This window comes from Papaver somniferum, chromosome 9 (genome assembly GCF_003573695.1).
Source record: "Papaver somniferum cultivar HN1 chromosome 9, ASM357369v1, whole genome shotgun sequence".
In the NCBI taxonomy this organism is placed as follows: Eukaryota; Viridiplantae; Streptophyta; class Magnoliopsida; order Ranunculales; family Papaveraceae; genus Papaver; species Papaver somniferum.
In genome coordinates, this window is record NC_039366.1 from 15,692,690 (window position 1) to 15,718,059 (window position 25,370).

A 25,370-nucleotide genomic window follows, 5' to 3' on the forward strand; every position below is an offset into this window, starting at 1 on the left:
ACGTCGATGTGTCGATAAGCGAGATGGAGACTCCCTTTGAAAATAATGAGCAAGGTTTAGCTGAGCTGCCTTTTAACACAATCGATGATGAAGAACTGCGAGATCAGCTCACAGACGAGACCCCTAGGACACGGGAGAGCGAGTACCTGGAGATCTCACTGCAGATGGTATAGAGGAAATCAATATAGGAACACAGGAGGACAAGCGCCCTATCATGATAAGAAAAAGCCTAGACGAAGAAGAAAGGGAAGCGTTGATCTCACTACTTAGAGAATATAAAGATGTCTTCTTCTTTGATTACGACGAAATTCTAGGACTAGACAGCGAGCTTGTGGCCCACAACCTCGGAGTGTCACCCGAGTTCAATCCTATAAAGCAAAGAAGCAGGAAGTTCCAAAGAGCCACGGCTCTTACGATAAAAGAAGAGGTAGAACGGTTGCTCAAGACCAAGTTCATAAAACCTATCCAACATTCGACTTGGCTAGATAACATTGTACCCGTGGTGAAGAAAAATGGAAAGATGGGTACTGCGTGGATTATAGAGACCTAAACCGAATATGCCCAAAAGACGACTTTCCCCTACCTAATATCGACATGACGCTGGACGCGACATGAGGCAAGCAGCGCTACTCCTTCATGGATGGCTTACATTGGGCACAACCAGATAAGAATGGCTCAGGTTGATGCAAATAAGACGGCTTTTCAAACTCCATACGGGAATTTCTACTACCTGGTAATGCCCTTCGGTCTGAAAAACGACGACGCCATATACTAGCGCGCCATGACGTCCATATTTCATGATCTACTGCACCAAACGGTGGAGGTTTATGTCGACGACATTGTGGTCAAAACACAAGCGGCCGAAGATCACATCTCTCATCTAAAGACAGCCTTCGAAAGATGCAGGAAGTTTAAGCTTAGAATGAATCCCCTCAAATGCGCCTTCGGGGTGACGTCAGGAAAATTCATCGGCTTCGTGGTGAACAATGAAGGAAATCAGGTGGACCCGAGCAAGGTTGAGGAGATCACAACCATGGCGCCCCCAACAAATGCGAAGGAATTGCCCAAGTGGGACCAACAAAGAATTAAGTGGGGTTTCCGTAATTAGTGGACCCAACAAATAAAAAACCGGATAACAATCATCCGTTTATCTCTTAAAACCCGGAACTACCACAAGAGCTAGGCTCTTCCCAGACTGATGTGTAAAGGCGTTTGGCAAAAATTTGGCATCTCCATAAGACCCGGTCTCAGGGTTTGGGTGTTTGTGAGGGCCCGTTAGTCTAAAACGAGTGTTTAGGTTTAGGGTTACATAAACAAATAAGCGGCGGTGCTAAAACATAGGCTTCTCAATATAGAAACACAAAATTCTAGAGAAGGGAAAAAAGAATTCAGTATATATAGTAGAATTTGTTAGAACTCAATCAGCAACAGCAACAGCAACAGCAACATGGAGAAACTTCTCAGTACAGATATCAACATGGAGAAACTTCTCAGTACAGATATCTTGGAGAATATATTTTCCCGATTACCTATTGAGGTGGGGTTACAGGCCAAACGTGTTTGCAAAACTTGGAAAGATATCCTCCAAAATTATAAATCTGGTAAGATGGGTTTCGTTTTCGTTTTCTCTCATGAAGATAACTTTGACGGACATCGAGGGGGTGTACAACAACTTTCCTATGGAGAAGAGTATGATCATTATGATCGGGAAAACCTGATGAACTACTACTGCTCTCACGACACACTTACGAAGATAAAGCATGGCAGATTTACTACAGATTATGTCCGGAGAGATATCATGGTTGGGTCTTGCAATGGTTTGGTTTGTTTCGGAAGATATATTAATTATGCTTGGAGTGCAGTTCCTTATTTAATCTGCAACCCGTTTACAGGAGAATCTGTCGTTCTTCCGGAATATAACTACTCTAAATTTACTCTTGATATATCAGCCACAAATCGGTGTACATTAGCAAGTGGGTTTGGATACTGTCCTTTGACTAATAAATACAAGGTTGTTACAATATATTATCACGAGAAGGAACGAGAAGGACATGTTCAAGTATATACTGTTGGCAGCGGTGAGTGGAGATACATTGGCCGTTCCAGCAGCTAGCCATTACAAATTCTATAGGAAATCAGTTATATATGCAAAGGGAGAACTTTACTGGTTTCACCACAGCAACTCTAGGGTACAGGAATGTGGGATTGAAGCCTTTGATTTGGGAACAGAGAAGTTCCGGTACATCCAGTTGCCACGGTCTAGAGATTTTGCATACTAAAGTGATTATACTCCACTCAGGTTTCTTGGAGGAAATAATAATTTGTATTTGATCCATACAAACGATACATCATCTCGCATATGGGTATACAAGAGATATACTATGAGTACTGGAATCACCTACCCCGACAAAATTTCGTCGTGTTGGATCGAGGAGTTTATTATACCGATGGAAAAACTATATCGTCGTTTTGACTCAACTTTCCAGGCATTTGCAATCACAAGGAGCAATAAAGTTTTATTCTTGCACAGATTTTTTGGCACGCAACTCTATTGCTATGACCCTAAAACTTCAACCTTAAACAAACTTTGGGATGATGATAAGGATAATGATATGCGGGGCCGTTACATTGAAGCAATTCCCCACAGGCTAAGCATTGTTTCTTTGAAAGATTTGGGAGAAACTATTGTTACTTCTTGAAAGATTTTGGCCAAGCACCGGAGGCTAAAACTGGAGCTGAAAGATTCCTGGAAGAAATCGATCAAATCAGAAGGTGGTAACAGAAAGAAGGATTGTTAATCATATCCGAAACAAGTAAGACCGTGACCATTGAATTAGTTTCATGTTTTGTTGTGTGTTCTTCTTTTTAACATTATTTAGATGCATGCTCTCAGTTTTATAGTTAAAAATCTTTTAAATAACATCATATATTCATATGATATAATGTATTGCATTCGTTCAAACGCATAGCAATGACAAGCAAGACAGGAATGTGTCTAGATGGAGCAAGTGCTTTGCATCAGGATATAAGTGGAACTGGTTTCTATTACATGTATATTGAACATAAAAACCAGGAGGAGTAAATCCTTGCATTCCTTCTTGCAGTGCTGAAAGACAAAAGAACATACGTCAAGATGCACAAGACAAATGAGTATCCTAAAATCTTGCAATTAACAGAAGCAGGAAAAATCACCAAGACTTGAAAAAATTTAACGGGATGCATGCCGTTTAAATCTGATAAAGTCGGTTTCATTTTCATTTTCTCTCATTATGACGGCCAAAAGTGTATACAACAACTTTTCTATGGAGATGAGTATGATAATGTAAAGGTGATGAACTACTACGATAGAGCATGCCAGATATATCGTAGAAACCTCCCCAGGAATTCATGGTTTGGTCTTGCAATGGTTTGGTTTGTTTTGGCAGATATATTAAATATATGCTTTATGTGCAGTTCCTTCCCTAATTTCCAATTCATTAACAGGAGAATATGTGGTGCTTCCGAAACATAACTACTCTATATTGCCTCTTGATATATCAACAAGGCGATTTATTTGTCAATTAGCAAGTGGGTTATTGTCCTTTGACTAATCATTACAAGGTTGTTACAGTATATTATTGTGAGGTTGAACAGAATGGACATGTTCAAGTATATACTGTTGGCGCCGGTGATCAGTGGAGATCAGGGACGGAGCTATGTAGAGCTCAGGTGTGGCCCCCGCCCCCCTATTTCTGGTTAATTCATTGGTGATTTCTTATAATTCTTATTAATTAAAAAAAAATCTCTTAATAAGCCCCCATTAAATAAATTTTATTTCAAATTCGCCCCCCTTATATGAAATTTCTGGCTCCGTCCCTGGTGGAGATACATTGGATTTATCAGCCGTTCCAGCCGATACAAATTGAATTATACATCAGTTATCTATGCAAATGTAGAACTTTACTGGTTGCACCACAGCAACCCTAAGGTACTAGAACGTGGTATTGAGGCCTTAGATTTGGAAACTGAGAAGCTTCGGTACATCCAATTGCCACATTCTATATAGATTTTGCATACAAAATGGTCGGTACTCCACTCACGTTACTTGGAGGGAACGATAATACGGGTTCTTATTAGAGCTTCTGGGATTGACATATGGGTATACAAGAGAGTTAATGCATGTACTGGAACTACTTACACATGAAAGATTGTAACCTGAGCAGAACTACCACGACGACAAGGACCAATGAAGTTTTATTCTTGCTCACACTTTCAGCACCACTCTATGTTGCTATGACTCTAAAACTTCAACATTAATCAAACTTTGGACAGATGATATGGTTAAGGATATGGAATGTGAGTGCCGTTACATTGAAGTGATTCCCCACACTCTGAGCATTGTTTCATTGAAAGATTTGGCAGAAATTTCATTAAAAGATTTGGCAGAAAAAAATGTTACTACCCTGAAAGATACGGATTTCTTTTATTACTTTGAAAGATTTTGACCAAGCAATGAAAGCTAAAACTGGAGCTCAAGAATTCCTGGAAAAACCTATCAAACCAAGAGGTGCTAAAAGAAAAAAAGATTGTTACTCATATCCGAAACAAGTAAGACCATGAGAAGCGAATTACTTTAATGTTTTGTTGCATTGCATCTTCTTTAAAAAAAAAAAACTGAAAGTTACTCAGTTCACAGTATGGTTAACTTTATTTAGATGCATGCTCTCAGTTTTTATTGTTAAAATGTTTTCAAGTAACATCAGATAATGTAATGAATTGCATTCCTTCAAATGCATAGCAAGGTCAAGCAAGAGTAGAATGTGTCTAGATGCAGCAAGCGCTTTACATCAGAACTTTAGTGAAACTGGTTCCTATTACATATGTATTTTGATCTTAAAAACCAGACAGATTAAATCCTTACATTCCTTTATTGAATGTTTGGTAGAAAGAGAACACACATCAAGATGCACAGTACAAACTTTGAGTATCCTGAAATCATGCAATTAACAGAAGCAAGGAAAATCAGCAAGCCTGATAAATTAATGGGATGCATACCGTTAAACACATTCATAGGCAGTTTTACTAAATCTATAAACCACAACCTAGCCAGCTAAATAGAAGATGTTTCATTTTCAAATCTGCAGCCACAACCTTGACAGATTCGAAAGCACATTCAATTCCCACGTTGTTTCTCCCACTGACAGGTTCAGGTCGATTACATATCGAGGTTGAACGGATCGAAACGGGTGTGCAGGTCAAGTAAGATAGGATTAGCCATGGGAACAGTCAATCCAGGTCGGTCAGTCATATCAATTTCTTTGCTGCCGTCACTGCTAACTACCTCCCAATCCAAGCATTGGATCATAGCAGCCAATACTGCTGGTCCTACGAGCAGAGATAACCAAATCCCAGGACACCCTCTCCTCCCAGTACCAAATGGCAGGAATTCAAAATGTTGCCCCCTAACATCCTTATTCACTCTACTTGTTTGATACTGATCACATTTGCCATCAACACCTTCAGGTATCATAAACCTCTCTGGTCGAAATTCCAAGGGGTCACTCCAGTACTTAGGGTTTCTATTGATAGACCATACATTTACAAACAACCTAGTTTTAGCTGGGATGCTGTAGCCTCCTATCACACAATCTTGGGTCGATTCTCTAGCAAGCATGGGTGCAGGAGGGTGAAGACGTAGAGCTTCTTTAAAAATTGTTTGAAGGTAAGGAAGATTTGGTAGATCAGATTCATCCACTAGCCTAACATTTCTACCCACAACTGAATCTATCTCTTCCCTAGCTTTCTGAAGCATATTTGGATGATTAATGAGCTCCCCTAGTGCCCATTCAGTAGAACCAGCTGATGTGTCTGTCCCAGCTGTCATGATATCCTAATTAACCACAAAATTCAGGGAGAATATGTAATTAAACTCTGAACAAGTGAACATATACCTCTTACTAAAAAAGCTAAAAGCCTAACTTAACCATGGCCAAGTCCAATAGCAACCCCCCAATTTATGTGCTCGAATAACTACAAAGGTTAGTACTAAAAAAAAAATGTATCAGCAGCATATCTGAGAAGGTAAAAGGCAAGGGACTTACCAAGAGAAAAGCCTTAACATTATCTCTGTTCAGTTTGACCTCTGAGTTCATATCTTCTGATACATCGAGTAAGATATCCAAAAAATCTTTCTCCTTGTTATTACCCACATCACTAGTCGGCTTCCCTGTCGTCTTGTTTCTTCTTACTTCTTCACGCTCCTTGATGATTCTTTCAAGCAAAATATCATATCTACCTCTTATATCAGTGGATTTTTTAAGAAACCCCTGTAAATCTAGGTTCCGGAGAAACCCAAAAGAATCTGAGACATTGAACTGACCAAAAATCTCTGTAACCTCCCTAACCAGGGAACGGACTTCCTCTCCCCTCTCTTTACTATCAGAATACTTCTTACCAAGCATCATTTGAGTAATTATGTTATTCGAAAGCTTCATGAGCTCTTCTGAAACATTTACTGTTTCCCCATGGATAGATTTCTTCAATAACAGCTGAACTAAGTTCTGAATCTCATCTCGCCGAATGTGGCCATGTTTCTTAAGAGCCTGGCCACCGAGGAGCTCAGACATTAAAACCTTTTTCATAAAACTCCAGACAGTTCCAAAATGAGTGAAAGCAAAGCCAGCAGAGTTGTAAGTAAGGTAATCGATGGCGACTGTTACAGGACGTGAATCAAAGGTTAGTTCATTGGTCATAAGACACTCTTTTGCTAATTCAGGAGAGGAAACTATGATGCAGGGAACAGAACCTAGACGAAGATGGATCAAAGGACCATATCGGATTGCCAGTTTGTGAAAAGACCGGTAAGGCACGATATCTATGAGGTGCATATGTCCAATGATTGGTAATCCTATTGGACTTGGTGGGAGTCTACACCCTACTCTATTTTTGGAAGTGAAGATTGCCCCAAGCAGAACCAACAGAGAAAAAATGAAGACAATTGCATAAAGGAATAGGATAAGCACCATTACTCCAATTAACAGACACCACAATATGCCTGGGACTTGGATCTATTTGTCTGTTTGTCTATCCCTCTCAATATATATCTTTCAATATGGAGGAACCACGCATAGCAACAAAAGTAACTCGAAATTCAGACCTACATAAAACTGAATCTATCAAGAAAACTTCAAACAAATAACATAGATTTTGTTGTTTTTGGAAGGTAAGACAAAGTAGCGTACCCTCACAAGAATATATATTTTTTATGTTCTCAGTGGTGTCACTATATGAGAATCATTGCCGCACTCAAAACTAACACCACCATTAAAGATTAAGAATATTAAAATACATAAAAGGAAGCATTAAGAATAAAGCTGAGTTTATTTAAATCCCATTAGGCAAAATATTACTTTTCATTTTTCAACAAAGTAAAAGCAAGAAATAACCACATCAAACAATCTAATGAAAACACGTTCAGACTGGCATCATTAAACCATCAAAATTTACGACAGTAAGTGTTTCCTAAATGTCTCATATGTATTCGTGACTTACTAAGTTTGCACAATATTAATAAGAAAAGCAGAAACATAAACTTTCTGCAAAGCTAATATCAACCTCAACTCCCCGGATGATGCTCCATCATAGATTAAACTTAATACAATACATAAAGGAAGCATAACGAATAAAGTTAGATTTATTTAAATATATTACGCAAAATATTTCCTTATCATTTTTCAACAAATGAAAAGCAAGAATAACAGCATCAAACAATCTAATGTAAATACTGTTCAAATTGGCAACATTCAACCATCAAAATTTCCGATAACTAATGTCATGTAAATACGGTTCAAACTGGCAACATTCAACCATCAAAATTTCCGCTAACTAATGTCTCATATGTATTCATAATTCATGACTTAGTAAACTTGCAAAACTTCAATAAGAAAAACAGAAACATAAAATTTCTGAAAAGCTCTTACCAACCTCAATTCCCCGAATGACGCTCCATATGGCTCATTCACTAGTCTGACTATCAGCCATTTGCGAGAAAACCTTAGTAGCCATCATATTATCTTCAAAATACCGATTATAAGGATGATCTTTCGGAACCAATTTCTGATACTTCTCAAATGATTTTGCAGCTTCCTCCGTTTTCCTCAACAAAGTATAAATAATACCTTGACATAAATAAGGTCTAAAATCTCTAGGCTCCTCTTTAACAAGCTCTTGATACACACTCAACGCTCATAATTCCCTTCGATCACTCTAACTTGAGCAATCAACAATCTAAAATCTCTTACATCTTCTTTCTTATTCTTCTCCTTCTTACATTTCTCCATTGCATTCTCAATTCTCTTTAACACATTCTACAATAACTCTCCAGTCTCCAATTGACACGCTGCCATTACTAACCCATGATATGCTTCGACAGAGAGTTGCAAACCCTAACGTCGCCGCTTCTGCTTCATCTATTGAACTCTGCAAATGAGATTTCAGTAATGGCCATTGAGGGTCAGATGGATCAATGGCCTGTTTATTTCCATTAGTAATTTCAAGCTTTCAACATCATTAGGAAGTGAATCAATGGCCTGTTGTTTCTCATCAATCAGCTTTTCTTCTTCTACCTGAGCAATCTTTGTTTCTTTGATAGATTCGAAGGTTTCTGGAGGAATTAGATGCGATTGAGATGGTGAAGATGGTGATACATGCGGTTTTAATGATTGGTGAGAGTGGAGTTTAGGGGGTTTTATCAATTTGGGGGTTTTTGTTTGAAGAAAATGAAGCTTTTAGGGATTATGTTTGATTTTGAAGGGGTTTTAAGGGACATTGAAGAAATGGGTTCTGAGAATTCAAGGAGATGATTGTGATTGTTGGATGACAATTGACAGATTCAGTGGATTTTGATTGAATTTTGTTAGGGATTCCATTTTATAGGGAACAGACAGAGAAATATAGAGCTAAAACTTGATCCTGATGAGAAAGAAGTTGGATTGGTTTGGGGAAGTAGGGACTAAAGTATCCCGATTCGTAACTAAATGGTCAAAGTCAGTCAAAATGTCAAACGAGCAAATTTGGTCCGAGTCCGGCTGCCAAGGCGGTTATAAAAAAGAAAAAAGATTGATGTCTTGTAAACAGAAAATATAGAGAAGGAGACACAAAATAAAGAGGAAGAAGAGAGAGAGAAATTATATTAACGTGCATGTAGGAGACACAAAATAAAAAGGAAGAAGAGAGAGAAATTATATTAATGTGCGTGTTAGACAAACAGTATAACCTCTATTTATAGGGCTAGATATAAGGGCATCTCAATAATAAATGAGATTCACCGTAGATATTCTTAACATATTTACACGTTTATAACACTCCCCCTGATGACATTGTGTCTAAGCTAATTACAAACGTATTAGGAAAACTCAAAAGAGAAAAACATGAAATTGCATAAGCATATAAAAACTCAGACAGTGTTGGACACGCATATGTTGCCTCGTTAAAACCTTGACAGGAAACCACAAACGGACAAACCTGATCGAAGGGAAAAGAGTACAATTGTGAGTAAACTTAGAACCGAGATGGACATGCATATGTTGCCTCATTAAAACCTTGACAAGGAAAACCCAGTGGGACAAAACCTTGAAGAAGTAAAAAGAGTACAACGTCATAGTCCAGTAAAATACCTTTTACTATGATGCTCCCCCTAATAAGTACTTCAGTTAAATCTTGGCTTGCAAATCTTGAGTCGACACTTCCCAATTTCGATAAACGAATTTCTTGAGTACTGGAGATAGTATTGCTTTCGTGAGAAATCTACCAATTGATGAAGTCTTCTTTTGTGTTAGTATTCTAATAGTGGTGTTCTCGAGTCTTCATGTTTCTTTCAATACATTAAGGACTTTCTTCTTGATTGCTAACTTCTCGGAGATGATTTGCAAAAGTACTTAATGTAGTTTCTTCAACAAAGTGCCAATACGCAGCTATAGTACCAAAGGTGAGCAAAGTTTGTGATCATACCTTATATGGATCAGAATGATATCCAAATTCATAGGAGATGGATATGTTGATGTGGTCTAACAAAATGACCTAGTTAATGGTGGGAATCGACCAAATAACCAAAATTGATACAACTCCGGCCCCCTTGGATGACCACCATGCAAAATTAAATTGCCTCACTAAAACCTTGCCAGTAAAAGCCAATGGGAAAAAAATTAGACGAAGGAAAAAGACCACAAATATCAACATTTTGAAAGAAAAATAAACGTCAACAAGATGTTGCCTCGTTAAAATCTTGTGAGTAAAAATCACGTGGGACAAAATCTGAAACGAAGGAAAAAGAGTACAACTTTTGAAGATTTATGGATGGTAACTCAACTATATGAGTATTACCGAAAACGAGCATCAAAATCATAACTCTAGTCTACCTGAAATACGAGTTTAAGCTAGCATAATTCTAACTGCAGATTTAAGAAAGAATGGAAAATAGAATTCATGCTGCAAAAAGCGTGGATTTTAGTGTTTTTAAGGACTCCTCAAGAGACCTATAACGTTGAAATCATCAACTAAATAATCCGGATTTTTGGTTGTGTACCAAATTTTTAAAAACACATAAAGGATTGTTAAACCTTATGTAAGCAAATAAGGTGGCTTCCTGAATAAAATTTGAAACCTCAAAAGATTACAAATTCAATATGTTCCTCGACCACAATTCTTGTGTCAATGCAATATGAGTCCTTCAAAGACTACCACACCAAATGCATTGTATAAAGAGAACAATTAATGAATCAATCCTAGGGTTTGAGAAAAAATGAAACCCTTAAATCCTTTTTACAACGAAAAATTTCTTGTATAACGCATTATGACTACACTAGCCTGTAATTAATAGGCTTGGCATTTTCTAAGTGTTGACTTTTGGATCCAAAAATTGCGTTAATTGAGAAACTAATCCAACTTAATTTGGATTGTATGCCAACCAATCACATATGTCGATATTCGTATGCAGAGGGGTTAACAACCACCATCATTTATTAGTATCTACCATAAAAGAATATTCGACAATCATATTAGCTTATCACGATCTCACACAATATCCAGTGTATGCATACTTTGAAAAATTCAAAAATTACTGGTACTAGCGCCCTCGGGCATAATAATCTCCCTATCTTCCATTGAGGAGATATGAACTATATGAATGTGGATCATGTTTTGATAGACTCAATTGGATTACTATTTGTTGCCTTTTCCAAAACGCTACTTGTTGCTATATGTGATTGGATTTTCCTTTCAACAGGCAAACACTTATATAAAAGAAAAATGAGATATTTCACACCAAGCATATAATGGCAGCCTTTACCAATTTGATCTGGATGAGAGAGAAACTGATATAACTGTTAAATTAATTAACACAAGCTTCTAATAGTGTATGCTCTACCCTGATCATGGTGGAATTTTATTTTTATCTCTTATACGGAAATTTCAAGTTTCGTAAAGTATTATACGATTAATTCGAGATATATACTCGTTACGAAATATGTCTTTTGACATAAAAAAAAATGTAGTCTTAATAGACATACATATTTACCATCAACCATGGATTGTTTTGGAACAAAAATAAAAATTATATGTCAAAACCAAAAGCATTGTAAATATGCAAACAAATCTCCGATAATTTCGTGATCTCAACGGTCAATGAGATATTGAGAATGATATTATGGATACTTTCTTTTTCAAAAGAAAATAAATTCAAGATCAATTTAGTCACTACAAGGACTAATAATATAGGCTAACAAGCCGAGTGCGCACCCATTGAACATTGATCTTTTATGTTCCACCGTATTCCAACATAAAGTTGAACGGTCACAGTTTTGGATATTAACACAAGGAAGAAAAAAAAAACTAATAATAACAAAAATTGCTCAATATCCCTTAAGAATGTAACAATTCCTCGGTGTTTGCAATAATATCACAACAACGATACTTTATCCTTTTAGGATCTATAGGAAAAACCAATGGGTTAATATCGTTATTTTTTCTTTTTACACATTATGGTGATGAATGGTTTCTTGGAGAAATAGAAACCGATGATTTATTATTTGATGAAACCATATATAGTTTTCGAAATCATACCATATTGGCAAAGAGTTAGAAAATATGCCAATATATTTTCCAAAATTTTAAAGAAAAGATGGAGAAAATAATGGTTTCTGCGATTTACCAAAATCGCGTTTGACAAAAGAAAAGAAAAAAAATTGTCGTTCTAGTCATCGCAAAGGAAAAATCCACTTTGTGGTTGACAAATGATTTCTTGTAAAAAGAAAAATAGAAACCATATGGATAAATCACATGATCATTCTCTAATGGACAAAAGATACCAATATTAACTGGCCGGAGGTTTTTCAACCATGCACGTGATTAGTTATCGTAAAGATAAATAAATTACGATAACGCCAAGTTTTGGTGATTACGATTTCATTAAAAGAATAGAAACCGTAAACCATCCTTTGATGGATATTTTTTTTCTTCTTTTTATATAGAAAAAAATTAGAGAAGAAAGAAAAATATGGAGAAATTTATATGGAAAGATTAATCTCCCATGTTCCATATAAAACAAAAAGGAAAAAATAAGTAGGAAATATCATTTAGTCCTAGAAATAATATATTAGAGAGAGTCTAGTCCAGTTGACTCAATCATGTATCTGTTTGGTCCTTTTTAGAAAAATATATTATAATTGGTCCTAGAAATTATAGTTTGGTCCTAGGATGATGTCATGGATGATGTAATTGTCATTGTGTGGTGACAGAAATATCCTTTTGGGACCACTTATATAGAAAAAAATCCTAGAAAAAACCTTATTTTTATTTTTACATTCTCTCTCTTCTAGTTTTCAGATCTAGTTTTTTCTCTCCATTTCTTTTTTCTTTTTCGTTTCTGCTACTGTTTTTTTTTTCCCGATGAAGACGATGGTGATTTAATCTGCTGTTGTTGTTGAAAGAAGACGATGGAGATGATGTTTCGATGAAGACGATAGTGTTGGTGTTGTTGTTGAAAGAAGATGATGGAGATAATTTTTGTGGATGTTTCAGATCTACTTTCTCTTCTTGTTTTTCTTTATCTTTTTTGATGAAGATGATGGTGTTGAAGTTGAAGAAGATGATGAAGATGTTGTTGTTTGTTTATGATGTTGTTGCTTTTGTTGTAAAAGAAGATGACAAAGATGTTGTTGTTTGTTTATGATTAGAGATGGCAAACGGGCGGGCCGGGGCTGGCTTGTGACCAACCCGCGGGTTACGGGTTAATACAAGCCTAAGCTTTGCGGGTTGAAATTCTTCACGGGTGGTCATTTCTCCAACCCGCGCCCGTCCCGGGTAAAGCTTGCGGGTTCACGGGAGCTCACGGGTTAGCTGGTTTATGTTGAGTCAACTCGCCAGAAATCGATTTCTGGGCTATTTTCGGCCACATTCAGGCCACATTCAAAAACTCAAAATTGCAAAACTAAACTAATTTTGCATTTAAAGAATTAAAAGAACACAAATTACAAATACTAGTCATTAGTAGTTTAAATACTTTAGTTACAGTACTTCATCAGTTCATGTCATGAATCATGATGATATTTTCCACGTGAAACTGGTGCAGGACAGGCAAGTGCACAACCAACAGTTGGATCCTCATTCACAGAATCTAGCATCTCAACATCATAATCCTCACCATCACTACTCATAACATCATTATAATGGTCTTGTTCTTGTAACTCTTGTTCTTGTACACTTGACATACTGGACACATCAGAGAGAGTAACCTAAAAACAATAGCACAAAATTAGAGATAAACACATCAGAGAGAGTCATATCATTGTTTGTACTTTATGACTTTGTGTCGAACAATAAAGATATTAACAACCACTTACTTGAATTGCAATTTGCATCCCATTCAATTGACAGTCACAGACTCATAGTAACACTATCAGTTTATCACAATTCACAGTTTTACACACAAATGGAGAGCATAATACCATACACATTATTATCTTGAATAAGATGATATCCAGCTTTAACAACCAAAACCCAGTCATGGACTTGGAATGTTGGATACTCAACAAAGAAACATCAAGCAAGGAAGTTCACGTAATAAACCCCCACTTTGTTCTTTCAAGGTAGGAGGTAGCACACTAGCACTAGTCAGTAGTCACTACTCACTACTCACTACTCACTAGGTCTTGCTTAACATAGCATACAAAATTACAAATATACAAATACAATCATTGGAGAATGGAGAATTGAGATGAATGAAAATGTAAAGAAAGAACCAACTGTAATTGTGTCTGTAACACACTGTATCCATGCTCTAATTAAAATAAAATATGCACAATCACATATTCACATACATAAGCAAATCCCTAATTAAAACCACATAGTTTGAGCCTTTGAGGCTTTGAGCTAATAAAAACATCCATCCAAGATTCCTAATAAAACATATGCACAATCACATATTCACAATCACATACATAAGCAAATCCCTGATAAAACCATAGAAAATATTAATTTCAAACCAATCTTTAATCAAGATGTTATACCTGAAGATCTTTGAGAAATTACTGCACCTGGAGGCTGGAGGTCTTCCACACAATATTAAAAAGAAGGGAACTTCAATTGAAACCTTAACAGAGAAATTGAAGAAAGGAGTTACTGGACAATCTATCAAGAAATTAACCTCTAACAATTCAAATAAAATCAAAGTGATGGAGAAATTCAAATTACCTGAAGATTAATTTGCACCTGAAGGACTTCTACATTCAAAACAAAAAAAAAATTAAATTCAAACCCTAACATCCAAAAATTGAAAACAAAACAAAAATAAATTAACTTTCGAAAACCATAACATTACCTGATGAGTGATTAGAATTGAAATCAAAAATAGGGTTTTGAAGATACGAAGAGAAATAGGGTATGAGAAAAGGGGTTTCCCTCTTTCACTTTCATACTTTCTCCCACACCCACAGTCCCGCTTGCTTACACAGAGAATACTCAAGAGTCAAATGACTCAAATCCTTCAAGATCGAAGTAGTAGCAGACGGAGAAGACGAAAGAACGTTCAACTTTGTCTGTGAACTTTGCCGCTGGGAAGCGCTGCGGACGGAGAAGAAAAGACGAAGTAGGGTTTTTTTGTTTTTATACCATGGCTGCATGGCAGATGAGCGAGACACGTATAGTGACACCCGGCATTATGAATGAAGTGCGGGTTAACGGGTTAACCCGTGATTGTACGGTCCGGGCCGGGTTAACCCGTTTTTTGACGGGTCACCATTTCTCCAACCCTAACCCGGCTTGTTTAGAAACCAGCCGGTCCGGGTTCGGGTTTTCACGGTCCGGGCACGGGTTAACCCGCGGGTTTCAACTTGTTTGCCAGATCTATTTATGATGTTGTTGTTTATGATATTATTGATGAAGTTCATTCTTGTTGTTGACGTTGAAGATGACGAAGAATTTATTTTTGCTGCTGTTGAAGACGATGAAGAATGATGATGCTGCAGTTCATTCCATAATGAACTCTGTTTTTTTAGGTTTTTATATGGAGTTCATTTTCTGGAATGAACTCTGTTTTTTTAAGTTTTTATATGGAGTTCATTTCTGGAATGAACTCTGTTCTTTTAAGGTTTTTATATGGAGTTCATTCCATAAATGAGCTCTGTTTTTTTTAGGTTTTTATATGGAGTTCATTTCTGGAATGAACTCTGTTTTTTTAGGTTTTTATATGGAGTTCATTTATGAAATGATCTCTGTTTTTTTAGTTTTTTATATGGAGTTCATTTCTGGAATGAACTTTTTTTTTTTAGGTTTTTATATGGAGTTCATTTCTGGAATGAACTCTGCTTTTTTTAGGTTTTATATGGAGCTCATTTCTGGAATGAACTCTGGTTTTTTTAGGTGATTTCTGAAAAAAATAAGTAGAAATTAACAGGAGTTCATTTTAAAGAATGAACTGCTACAAAAAAATAAGTAAAAATTAGCACAAAAGAGTAATTTTGTCCATTTAATATTTTTAAATAATTATGGACCAAACAGTAAAGGCGTTTTCTCAAAGGACCAAACTGACATGGACCCACCTAAAAAATGACCAAACGATATTTTTCTCAAAATATAACCTACATAAATGCAAATATTAAAGTTTCAAGGTGGAACGAACCCTTGAGCCTCCACCGTCCACTGCAGTAGTCTTCCGTAAGCACATGGATGCTTTGCCATCCAAAAACTCCATTATCTCAATTGTTTTAGTGCAACCATGAATACATGCATGTATAAAGACAAAAGTTAGCGTACTGTTCAATTATCAAAACTATAATTATAATGGTTTATATGATTTGTAAATCAAACGCTGAGATATAACAGCAAAAGGATAACAAGAGAGGAAAACAACAAAAAAAATTTTAACGCCAACTCTCTTTTGTTGCGTTCTTGTAAGTGATTTCAAACCTTAAAGCTCCGTGTGAAGCTTGCTGATAACGTATTGTGATACTAGAAAATAGAGAAGGAAACACAAACTAGAGGGGGAAGAAGGAGAGAAAATCTTATTCATTAGTGTGTTAGACAAACATTATAACCTCTATTTATAGGGCTAGACACAAGGGCATCTGAATAATAAACGAGATTCACCCTAGATATTCTTAACATATTTACACGTTTATAACATGATGGAAATAAGGGGCTCCCAAAAACACGTAAATTTTATTTATTAAGTTACCTCATTCAAATTGGGGTTCGAAGGATTACATTGATCAAAGTAGGTGTTTGTACCCAGTAGAGATCACTAGGTTCCCTAGTAATTCTTTGTTTTTGACACACTAGAGTGTTGTGTCTTTACACGATTCTAATCCGTCAATTCCAAGTTCGTCAACGCATAAGGTTTCCAAAGAGAAAATTGAGATCCTTTTTCTCTTCTCCAAAATACCTACAAAATGCAAAACAAACATAATATCTGAAAATACGAGAGAAAATATCTAAGAAAAGCATAAATGATATATTTTAGGCACTTATCACAAAGTCCCCTAAACTTCCTGATCGCTGATATCAATATCGGAAAATGGGTCATTTGTCCAAATATTTTTAAATCACGGTTCAAATGGACGAGTAAAAAATAGTTTGGGTGAAATGGCCAAAAAAAAAATAGTAAGGATGAAATTGGATACATCCTGTGTAAATTAAAAATAAGAAAAAATATTTGAAAATGGGCACGATGAAACTGGTTACATCCTGCCTATTTTTACATTTTTGTCCATTTAAACAGTATCAAAAATCTAACTGTCCATTTCACCCAAAAACTGTTGATTTTGGTCTTTTTAACCAATTTTGTGTATCAATATTTGGTTTCTAATTTACACCCATAACAGAATTTTAATTGCTTGTTTTTCGAGTTGCTAACTGACGTTATTCATCATCCACTTATGTATGATGCATCTCTTTCAAGCCATGCATTACTCTCCTCCACCCCTCTTCTTAATGGGAAAAGTTAGTGTAGGCTTTTACATCCATTTTGTTAATTACATAATGTATAATATTGTTTACAGTTTACTATTTGCAAGAATGTTGGCACAAATCTAAGAAATCAATTCAGGGTATGGCAGCCCCAACATCAGTCTCTATTTATCTCAGTTCAACCGCTTTAAATTAGTTTCACAATTTCATTCTTTTTCAATACTACCTATACCGTAAGTGTTATTACATTCCAAAGTATTTTTCATGTACGAGTGTTTCACTAACACTGCAAAGCAACAAGTACTTGAAAGCAGTCGTTCAACTCTTTCCACAATGAGATATCAGAGGAAACTAAGTTCACTCATTCGTCGAAAGGATTAAGTGGAAATTTTTTCCAAAATGGACCCCCAGGTTGTGAAAATGCCCCGGACATTAGGGAAAATATTAAAATGCCTCATCCAGTTAGATTTTCCGTTAAAGAGAGTTAAATAGTCGAAATTCCCCTTCATGGTACATGTTCGTAATTCAGTGTTCATTGTTTAAAATTCAGGATTTAGGGCTTAGGGTTCAGGGTCCAGGGTTCAGGATTTAGGATTCAGGTGGTGGTGGTGTGGTGGTGCGGTGGTATTGGTGGTGGGCAGCGATGGTGATAGTGGCAGTGGTGGCGGCGGTGATGGTTGTGGTGGTGGAGGAGGCGGTGGCGATAGCGGTGGCGGTGGTGTTGGTGGTGGTTGTTCTAGTGGTAGTGGTGGTGGCGGTGGTGGGGATGGTGGTGGTAGTGGTGGCAGTGGTGGTGGTGGTGGTGGAGGTGGAAACTATGGTGGTTGGTGGTTGTTCGTTTGGTGGTGGTGGACTGGCGGTGGTAGTGGCAGATTGGGGCGTTTTGATTAAGAAGGATAGAAATGGAATTAAAAAACTCCGTTGACCGGTCAAGATGTCAAATTTTGATCAAAATGCCCCAAAATTAAAGGAGTGGGGCATTTTAATCTTTTTCCTAACGTCCGGGGCATTTTCACAACCTTGGAATCCATTTTGGGACATTTTGCCACTTATACCTTGTCGAAATTATAAATTCCCTCTAATCACAGTTTCTTTGACTATTATGGTTGAGTTTTATATGATTTAGAATCTTAGTGTACAATCTCTTCTTCAAATTTGAATATTTTTACATGTGAACTATACAATTCTAACGACTAACATACCATGTGCTTTTGAATGAGTTGCAACTATAGGAGTTAAATATCGCACACGTTAATAACTACGCGAAGTGAGGAATACAATTTACGCGAGGAGCATCGAACATAGCAAATTGAGATGACACACCATATGATGTCAGCAAAGTCACGGGTAAAATGTGAAGAATTATGCGAAGAAGTAAGTTATGCGAAGATGAGCGATTGTATATGAGCGAATATGTCGCACAGTGATCCCGAAAATAAAGGGATTCTTAACTGTCATCCACTATGTAAAATCCTATATAAAGGAGAGGGTCATTGTTTCTTAGGGGATTCTAAGGTAAATCTTGATTAAGAAATAGAGAGGGAGAAAAAGTGAATTTAGGTCTCAAGTAAAGTTGTTGTAAGACTTGGATCTATTATGTAAGCAATCTAAATCTTCAATCAATAAAGTAATTGTCCATGACGATCACATAGAGATATAACCAGATTGAGTGGGGTATAGTTGTAAGAAATCTTACAACTACATTTTTGGCGCTAGAAAACAGCTCGGGATGCTAATTCCTGATAGTATATCATAGATTTGAAGGAAAAAAGTGAGATCTAAATATTTAGAAATGGTAAGGATCGAGTCTGTTGTTGAACAAGGAATGAAAACTAGAAGAAGTCACAGACTTGCTGAACGAAGAAGAATTACAAATCTTGAGCAACAAGAGAAAAGAATGGAAGAACATCAAAGAACAGAAACTCCAATTGGATCTCAGCGAGAACAAGGACAGAATAATGATATAGATTATGATAGAGTGAGTGTCCATAATGCGATGACGAATTCTACAGACGAAGGATAGAGAATTGGGAACGAAGAACCAATTATAGCGAGTGAGGAAATATGAAGATTGCAGAGCTTAGGAAAAAATTAATAATTGAAAGAAAGAGAGAAGAAGAGGAGTGTGCGAATTTGATCCGTAAAAATGATGATTTACGAGAAGAGAATATTAGATTACAAGAACAAAGATCAAGGAGTGCTACACGCTCAAGTTCAAGATCCAGTAGGAGTTCTTCCCGACAGAGCCAATATAATCGAAGAAATGATAGGCGAATGCAACATATGGAAGTCATTGAAGAAAACTCGCAAGAAGATGAAAATTTGGAAGATCACAGGGAAAGAAGACGTATAATTGACTTAGCAACTAATCGATATGAACATTCGCGCGAACTTCTTCGTCGAGCAAATACTAATTTTGAAAGGGAAGAAGAACATTCAGGGCAAGGACAAATGATATTACATGGTAGGGAAATGTTGAGAGATGAATATGAGCGCGAACGAGAGGTTGCACGTGCGAGAGATAGACAGAGAAGAAGGGAAGAATTAGAAGAAACAGAATTACAAAGCATATTGCGTCATATTGATAATAGAGTAAGAGGACGCGAGTGTCATCGCATAGAAGATACAGATCAAGGTCGAGTGACACCACAAGAAATAGAAATATCAAAGAATCGATATGATCGCACAGATACTGAAGAAAGACATGATAGATCACAAATCGAAGCAAATAATGAAAGGCGCAAGCGAAGAAGAGAAGAAACCGAACGGCAAGAGATACAAGAGGCAATACACCAAAACAATCATGAGAATATATTGAGACAAGCAAGGCTAAAAAGACCCATGCAAGAAGATTTGGGTCAATCATTCAACAAAGAAATTCTCAGGAAGATGGCAGAATTAAGAGAAATGATGACTGCAAAAAGAAATGATGGGAGAAGACAACTAGTGGAAGTAGTGGAGGAAGCTGGAAAAACTCCATTTACAGAAGAAATTCAAAGAGCACCGATACCATCTAAGTGCAGTTTACCGGTATTTACAAGCATATTTGATGGTAGTGCATGTGCGATCCAACATGTGAAAGCTTATTCTAGATGTTTATTGCAGTGGAAAAATTATGATGCAGTAATGTGGTAGTATTTTGCTGCAAATTTAGCAGGTGAAGCTTTGAAGTGGTTTGAAGGACTACCTGTAGAATCCATTGGTTCGTTTCATCATTTACAAAATGTCTCTTTTTGGGGCAATACATAAGTAATAGTCTATCAAGACCGGGGATTGAGACTGCATTTGGACTTCGCAGAAGAACAAATGAAAGTTTGCGTCATCTAACGACTCGCTGGAGAACAATGTGTAGTGAAATGGGAAGACGGTTGGACAAGAGACATCTTATTCTTGCATTCATTAATTCTCTCTTTGCAACAGACCTATTATATACCCAAATTTTCAGAGTAAAGGATACAATTACAATGTCGGAACTACGCGAATTTCAAGAAGAATATATAGCCCTCGAGGAAAAGCAAAGAGACATGGAATCTTACCCAGTTGCAATATATGATTCGAAAGGTGGAAATACAAGCTTACTTCCTAGGTTCACAAATGATGTTGCGAGTACATCGCAGGGTAATCAAGGAAGGAGTAATGCGGAAATGGAACAAAAGTTGGTGGCTATGGGAAGTGCAGATCAAGCAGAGTTTGATAAAGAGTACAGAGACAAATAACTTCAAAAATATGGAGGTACTGATACAATTCAACCAGGTAGCTCTGCAGGACAGCAAACACGTTATAACAAGAAAGCTGGAAGAATAGTGTGGGAACAAGTAAATCTGCCAAAATTGAACACTACAGTGGATAAAGTATGGGAAGCTGCTCTCCTAATGGATGATATTCCAGAACCACATAATGCAGGCGAAGAGCCACCACCAGGGAGGAGGAGTAAATAATTTTGTGTCTATCATATATTTCATGGTCACACAACAAGCAACTGCAGAAATGTGAGGAAGATTATATTGCGAATGATCGAGCAGGGGAAGCTGGACCACTTTCTACTAAATCAACCAGGAAATTTACCACCACCACCATCTCAAGGAAATAAATATGGAAAGGAAAAGGATAGGACTACATTTTTTATTGAAGTGGGAGCGAAGGCAAAGAATCTATTCTGTAACTCGATCTTACATTCATTCAAAAACATAGAAGATTTTCATGATAATGTCTTAAGTCGAGTATATGAAAGAGATGCTGAAGGAAGGGAAATTTTCAACCTGGCAAAAATACCATCTTTGAAGGACTGGCAAAAATAGAAAATTTCGTTCAGCGCGGATGAAGTACCAGAAGGAAAAGCATCACATGAGTGCCCGTTGGTGGTGAGATTGGGAGTTAACCCAAAACCGTTAGAAGAAGATGAGGAAGAAAATGAGAAAAACACCTGAGCGATAAATAGAATTCTTATAGACACTGGAAGTTCTGTGGATATTATATTTTATCACACATACAAAACAATGGGTGGAAGAGATTATGAATTGATCCCTTCAACATAAAAAATCTATGGTTTTAATGGTTCTGCGAACAAACCAAAAGGGGAGGTGACTATGCGAATTATTCTACAAAGCTTACCAACAGATATTACATTCTGTGTAGTGGATGTTGAATCACCATATAGTGCTCTCATTGGAAGACCATGGCTGCATGGTATACTAGTTGTTGCATCAACATTTCATCAGTGCATCAAGTTTCCTTTACCACAGGGTGTTGGAATTATAAGAGGGGACACAGTTGAAAGTAAAAGTTGTCAAGAAATTGATATTGATAGATGCGAAGCAAGGGAATCCAAGCGAAGAAATTGGAAAAATAATGCAACAGATAGTAAAAGAGCAGAGAGATAAATGGTTGATGTCTGATGTAGTGTATAAAGTTGAGTAACAAGTATGCGAAGTGCTGAAGTTTATTAGATGGGAATGTTTAATATCAAGAATCAACAAGAGGAGAGGAAACAAAATTCGATGGAAAGTTCATGGTGGAAGAAAATTAGTAGAAGAAATCAATGATGGAAGCAACAAAAATGGACAATAAAAGATGAAGATGAATAGCAACAAGAGCGAGAAAATAAGTGGAGACAAAACATCATAAGGTGGAAGGCACAAGGATGTTCGCACAATGCCAGTCGAATGATTATAAACATATGCGAATTTACGAAGATTCAAAAATGAAGAAGACAAATGCGTAGAATGAATGTGTATGATTTTCTTTGAGCAAGATGATTCAATAACAACATTTATGTACTAGAATTAATTGAAATGAGAAACTTTAGCTTCATATGGTAAATCCATAATAAGAAAATACAACGAGAAATATTTATAACAAGACCTTTATAAAAGGCTACACAAAATGATATTTATTATCAGATTGGCTAGGAATCCAAATATGGCGTGCACCCTAGTTCACTCATATGCAAGAGGCAAAATAGTAAGGCCTAACACACGTCATAATTGGAAAGACCTAGAAGGCATGACTCAAGGGAAGGCTAAACCGACCCCAGAACTTGAGTTGTGGAGATTTGGGGTGAGAATTAAACGATGATGCCCATCCGGGAGAGATACCTTAAATTTTCAGTCTAAGATAATAATCTTAGATTGAGAGCCTAAGGTAAGAAAGGCTCTCCTAAGGAGTGCAGAAACTCGATCAGGGCGCCGAGGTACACGGTTGAGTCAAGAGTGCCCGGGACGTCTAGAGCGTACCTTGCCATTCTTAACAAGTCCTGACTATAATGCACTCGGTCCGAAGACACCCCACTTAGGGTGCGGTCTTGATGCCATAAACCCTATAGGTAGTGTATGCGAGACTACGAAATCAACTGGTTGTTGAAAAACTGGATGGGAAGATCCATAATCTTAACCCGATAGAGGTAAGCTTCCTTGAAGGGACAATCAGGGGGAAGATAAGGACGACACCCTCCATTAGGGAGCTGAATTGTGTCAAAAATAAATGTCAAAAGACTTATAACTCATATGAGTATTAATACTTGTGATATTTATGCGAATTAACTTGAAGAGGAAATAATACAAAGAGAAAATGATAAGACGAGATCAATGGGTCAATACACTATGGTGTAAAGACTTCCTGCGATTTCGTCGCACATAAAAGAGGCAACATAAGACCTTTACATAGGAAGGCAAAAATAAGACCTTATAGATAATACACAAAAAGAGTTATTCCTAAAAGTTTCCCATATGATCGCACCAATAGAAATTTTGGATAAAGGATAGCAATTATATTTGGTCTATCAAAGATACGACAAATAACAAGAGGCAAGAATGGGAATGCAAAGGAAGTGTTATTTGCCACATTTTGATAGTCTTACTTGCATTTGAAGAAGTCATAAATATGAAGCGAAGAGAAGAAGAATCATATTAAAAAGATGAAAGCTGAATTTACAAGAATTTACAAATATATTATAACAAGAAGAAGCAATCAATTTTCATCTTCCTCATTTCGCTCAGACTCAGAATCGCTAATTTCTTCTTCAGAATCTTCTTCTCCATCAGTAACTTGGATATCAGAAATGGGTACGTTTTCAGGAATCGTTGGAAAGTTGTATTTCGACAAAGGAATGCCATTCTCTACACAAACTCTTTTAACAGCAGCCTCAAGAGAACGATTAGCATCGTTATTGTTGTTACGGACTAAGTTAAACCAATTCTGCTTCAGTTGCTGATACTTTGAATTACGAGCAGACGATTCTTCTTCAGTTGCGAAATTTTCATCTTGCAACTTGCGAAGTTTTCTCTCATTGTCTAAAGAAATCGCATAAGATATGCGGGCACTCTGTAAAGATAAAAGCACCATAAGAAAATGTTGTAAATAAGGAAAAGATCAAAGACAAATGTTGCAGAACATTACCAAGCCATTCATTGCAAATTGAAAATCTGTATTTATCGCATAGGCAGCTCCGCGAAGAGATCGATCCCCCAAATCAGGAACAGTACAGATCTTTGAGACCATCTTGAAGGCACGTTCCGTTTCATCATCTTCAAGAGTAGCAAATGCATCTCCAGAAAAAAATATCAGACAACTTCTTACGATACGAATCAATCAATACCTCTTCTTCAGAAGACAAAGTATTTCCGTCTGAAGATTCTGAGCTTGAAGAGGAATCATATCTCGCACGCTTCCTAGAGACATCCTCTTTTGATGAGGTTTTCTTGGATAAAGTTTTTGACGCGGGTTTCTTAGGAGTTCTCTTGTGTTTGCCTAAAGTTTTGTCGTTCAAAGGATTCACCTACGCGAATAATCAAGATAAGAAACAGAGGCAACAATATTGTTAAAATAGAAGGTGTGTTTCTTACTTCTTTATTCTGCGAAGTTGATACCTTAAGCGAAGTACTGACCTTTTTGGAATCCTGTGAAAGAGAAGAAATAAGATATAAGAAGGTTACAAAAATTTACAAATTGGATTAAGAGGATCACATACCGTTACTTTCTTTTCCTCATTTTCGAGTAATTTAATTTCCCAAGGTTGGTAAAGAGGGAAATCTTCGGGCATCGGAATGTCAGAACCATCCGCAGCTCTACCAGATACAAAGGACCCTTCCAAGATGACAGGACAATTAAGCAAACTAGAATCATTGGATCTGCGAGCAACACGATTAGAGTTTGAATTCCAATCAACATCTCGCATAATTTTATCATCTTCAGCGATACCATCTGCTCTCCTTATGCGAACAACCCATTTAGTCACGTTACTTTTCATAATAGCGATATAATAATTCCTAAAGAAATTATTAAGAGTATACTCAACAGGATCTAAAATTTTTTCACGATGATCCTCTTTTCGCACTTCATCAGGATAAGAATTTTCAAGACCAGCTGCGCGATGAGCATACTCTAAGGGTATCCTGATAGCATCACCACTCATCTGAAATATTCCTTGTGCGAATCTT

At 36.8% G+C, this 25,370-nt stretch overlaps 2 protein-coding genes, 1 long non-coding RNA gene and 1 pseudogene across 3 annotated transcripts; 1 reads left to right on the top strand and 3 right to left on the bottom strand.

The window, feature by feature from the left end:
* Positions 1-1,447: 1,447 nt before the first annotated feature.
* On the top strand, positions 1,448-2,113 carry LOC113311457. Its single transcript, XM_026560294.1, has one exon. The coding sequence runs from the start codon at positions 1,448-1,450 to the stop codon at positions 2,111-2,113; it is 666 nt and encodes a 221-aa protein (XP_026416079.1).
* A 2,676-nt stretch (positions 2,114-4,789) lies between these two features.
* Positions 4,790-7,211, bottom strand: LOC113311111 (cytochrome P450 93A3-like). Its single transcript, XM_026559959.1, has 2 exons — positions 6,081-7,211; positions 4,790-5,869 (listed from the first exon to the last, which is right to left on the bottom strand). Exons 1-2 carry the CDS (start codon positions 7,002-7,004, stop codon positions 5,195-5,197), a joined length of 1,599 nt encoding a protein of 532 aa, XP_026415744.1. The 5' UTR covers positions 7,005-7,211; the 3' UTR covers positions 4,790-5,194.
* Positions 6,390-8,765, bottom strand: LOC113311458 (annotated as a pseudogene).
* Positions 8,766-13,719: 4,954 nt separating this feature from the next.
* Positions 13,720-14,757, bottom strand: LOC113309388. Its single transcript, XR_003340560.1, has 3 exons — positions 14,725-14,757; positions 14,541-14,623; positions 13,720-13,766 (listed from the first exon to the last, which is right to left on the bottom strand). It is a non-coding gene; the product is annotated as an uncharacterized LOC113309388 (long non-coding RNA).
* Positions 14,758-25,370: the final 10,613 nt, after the last annotated feature.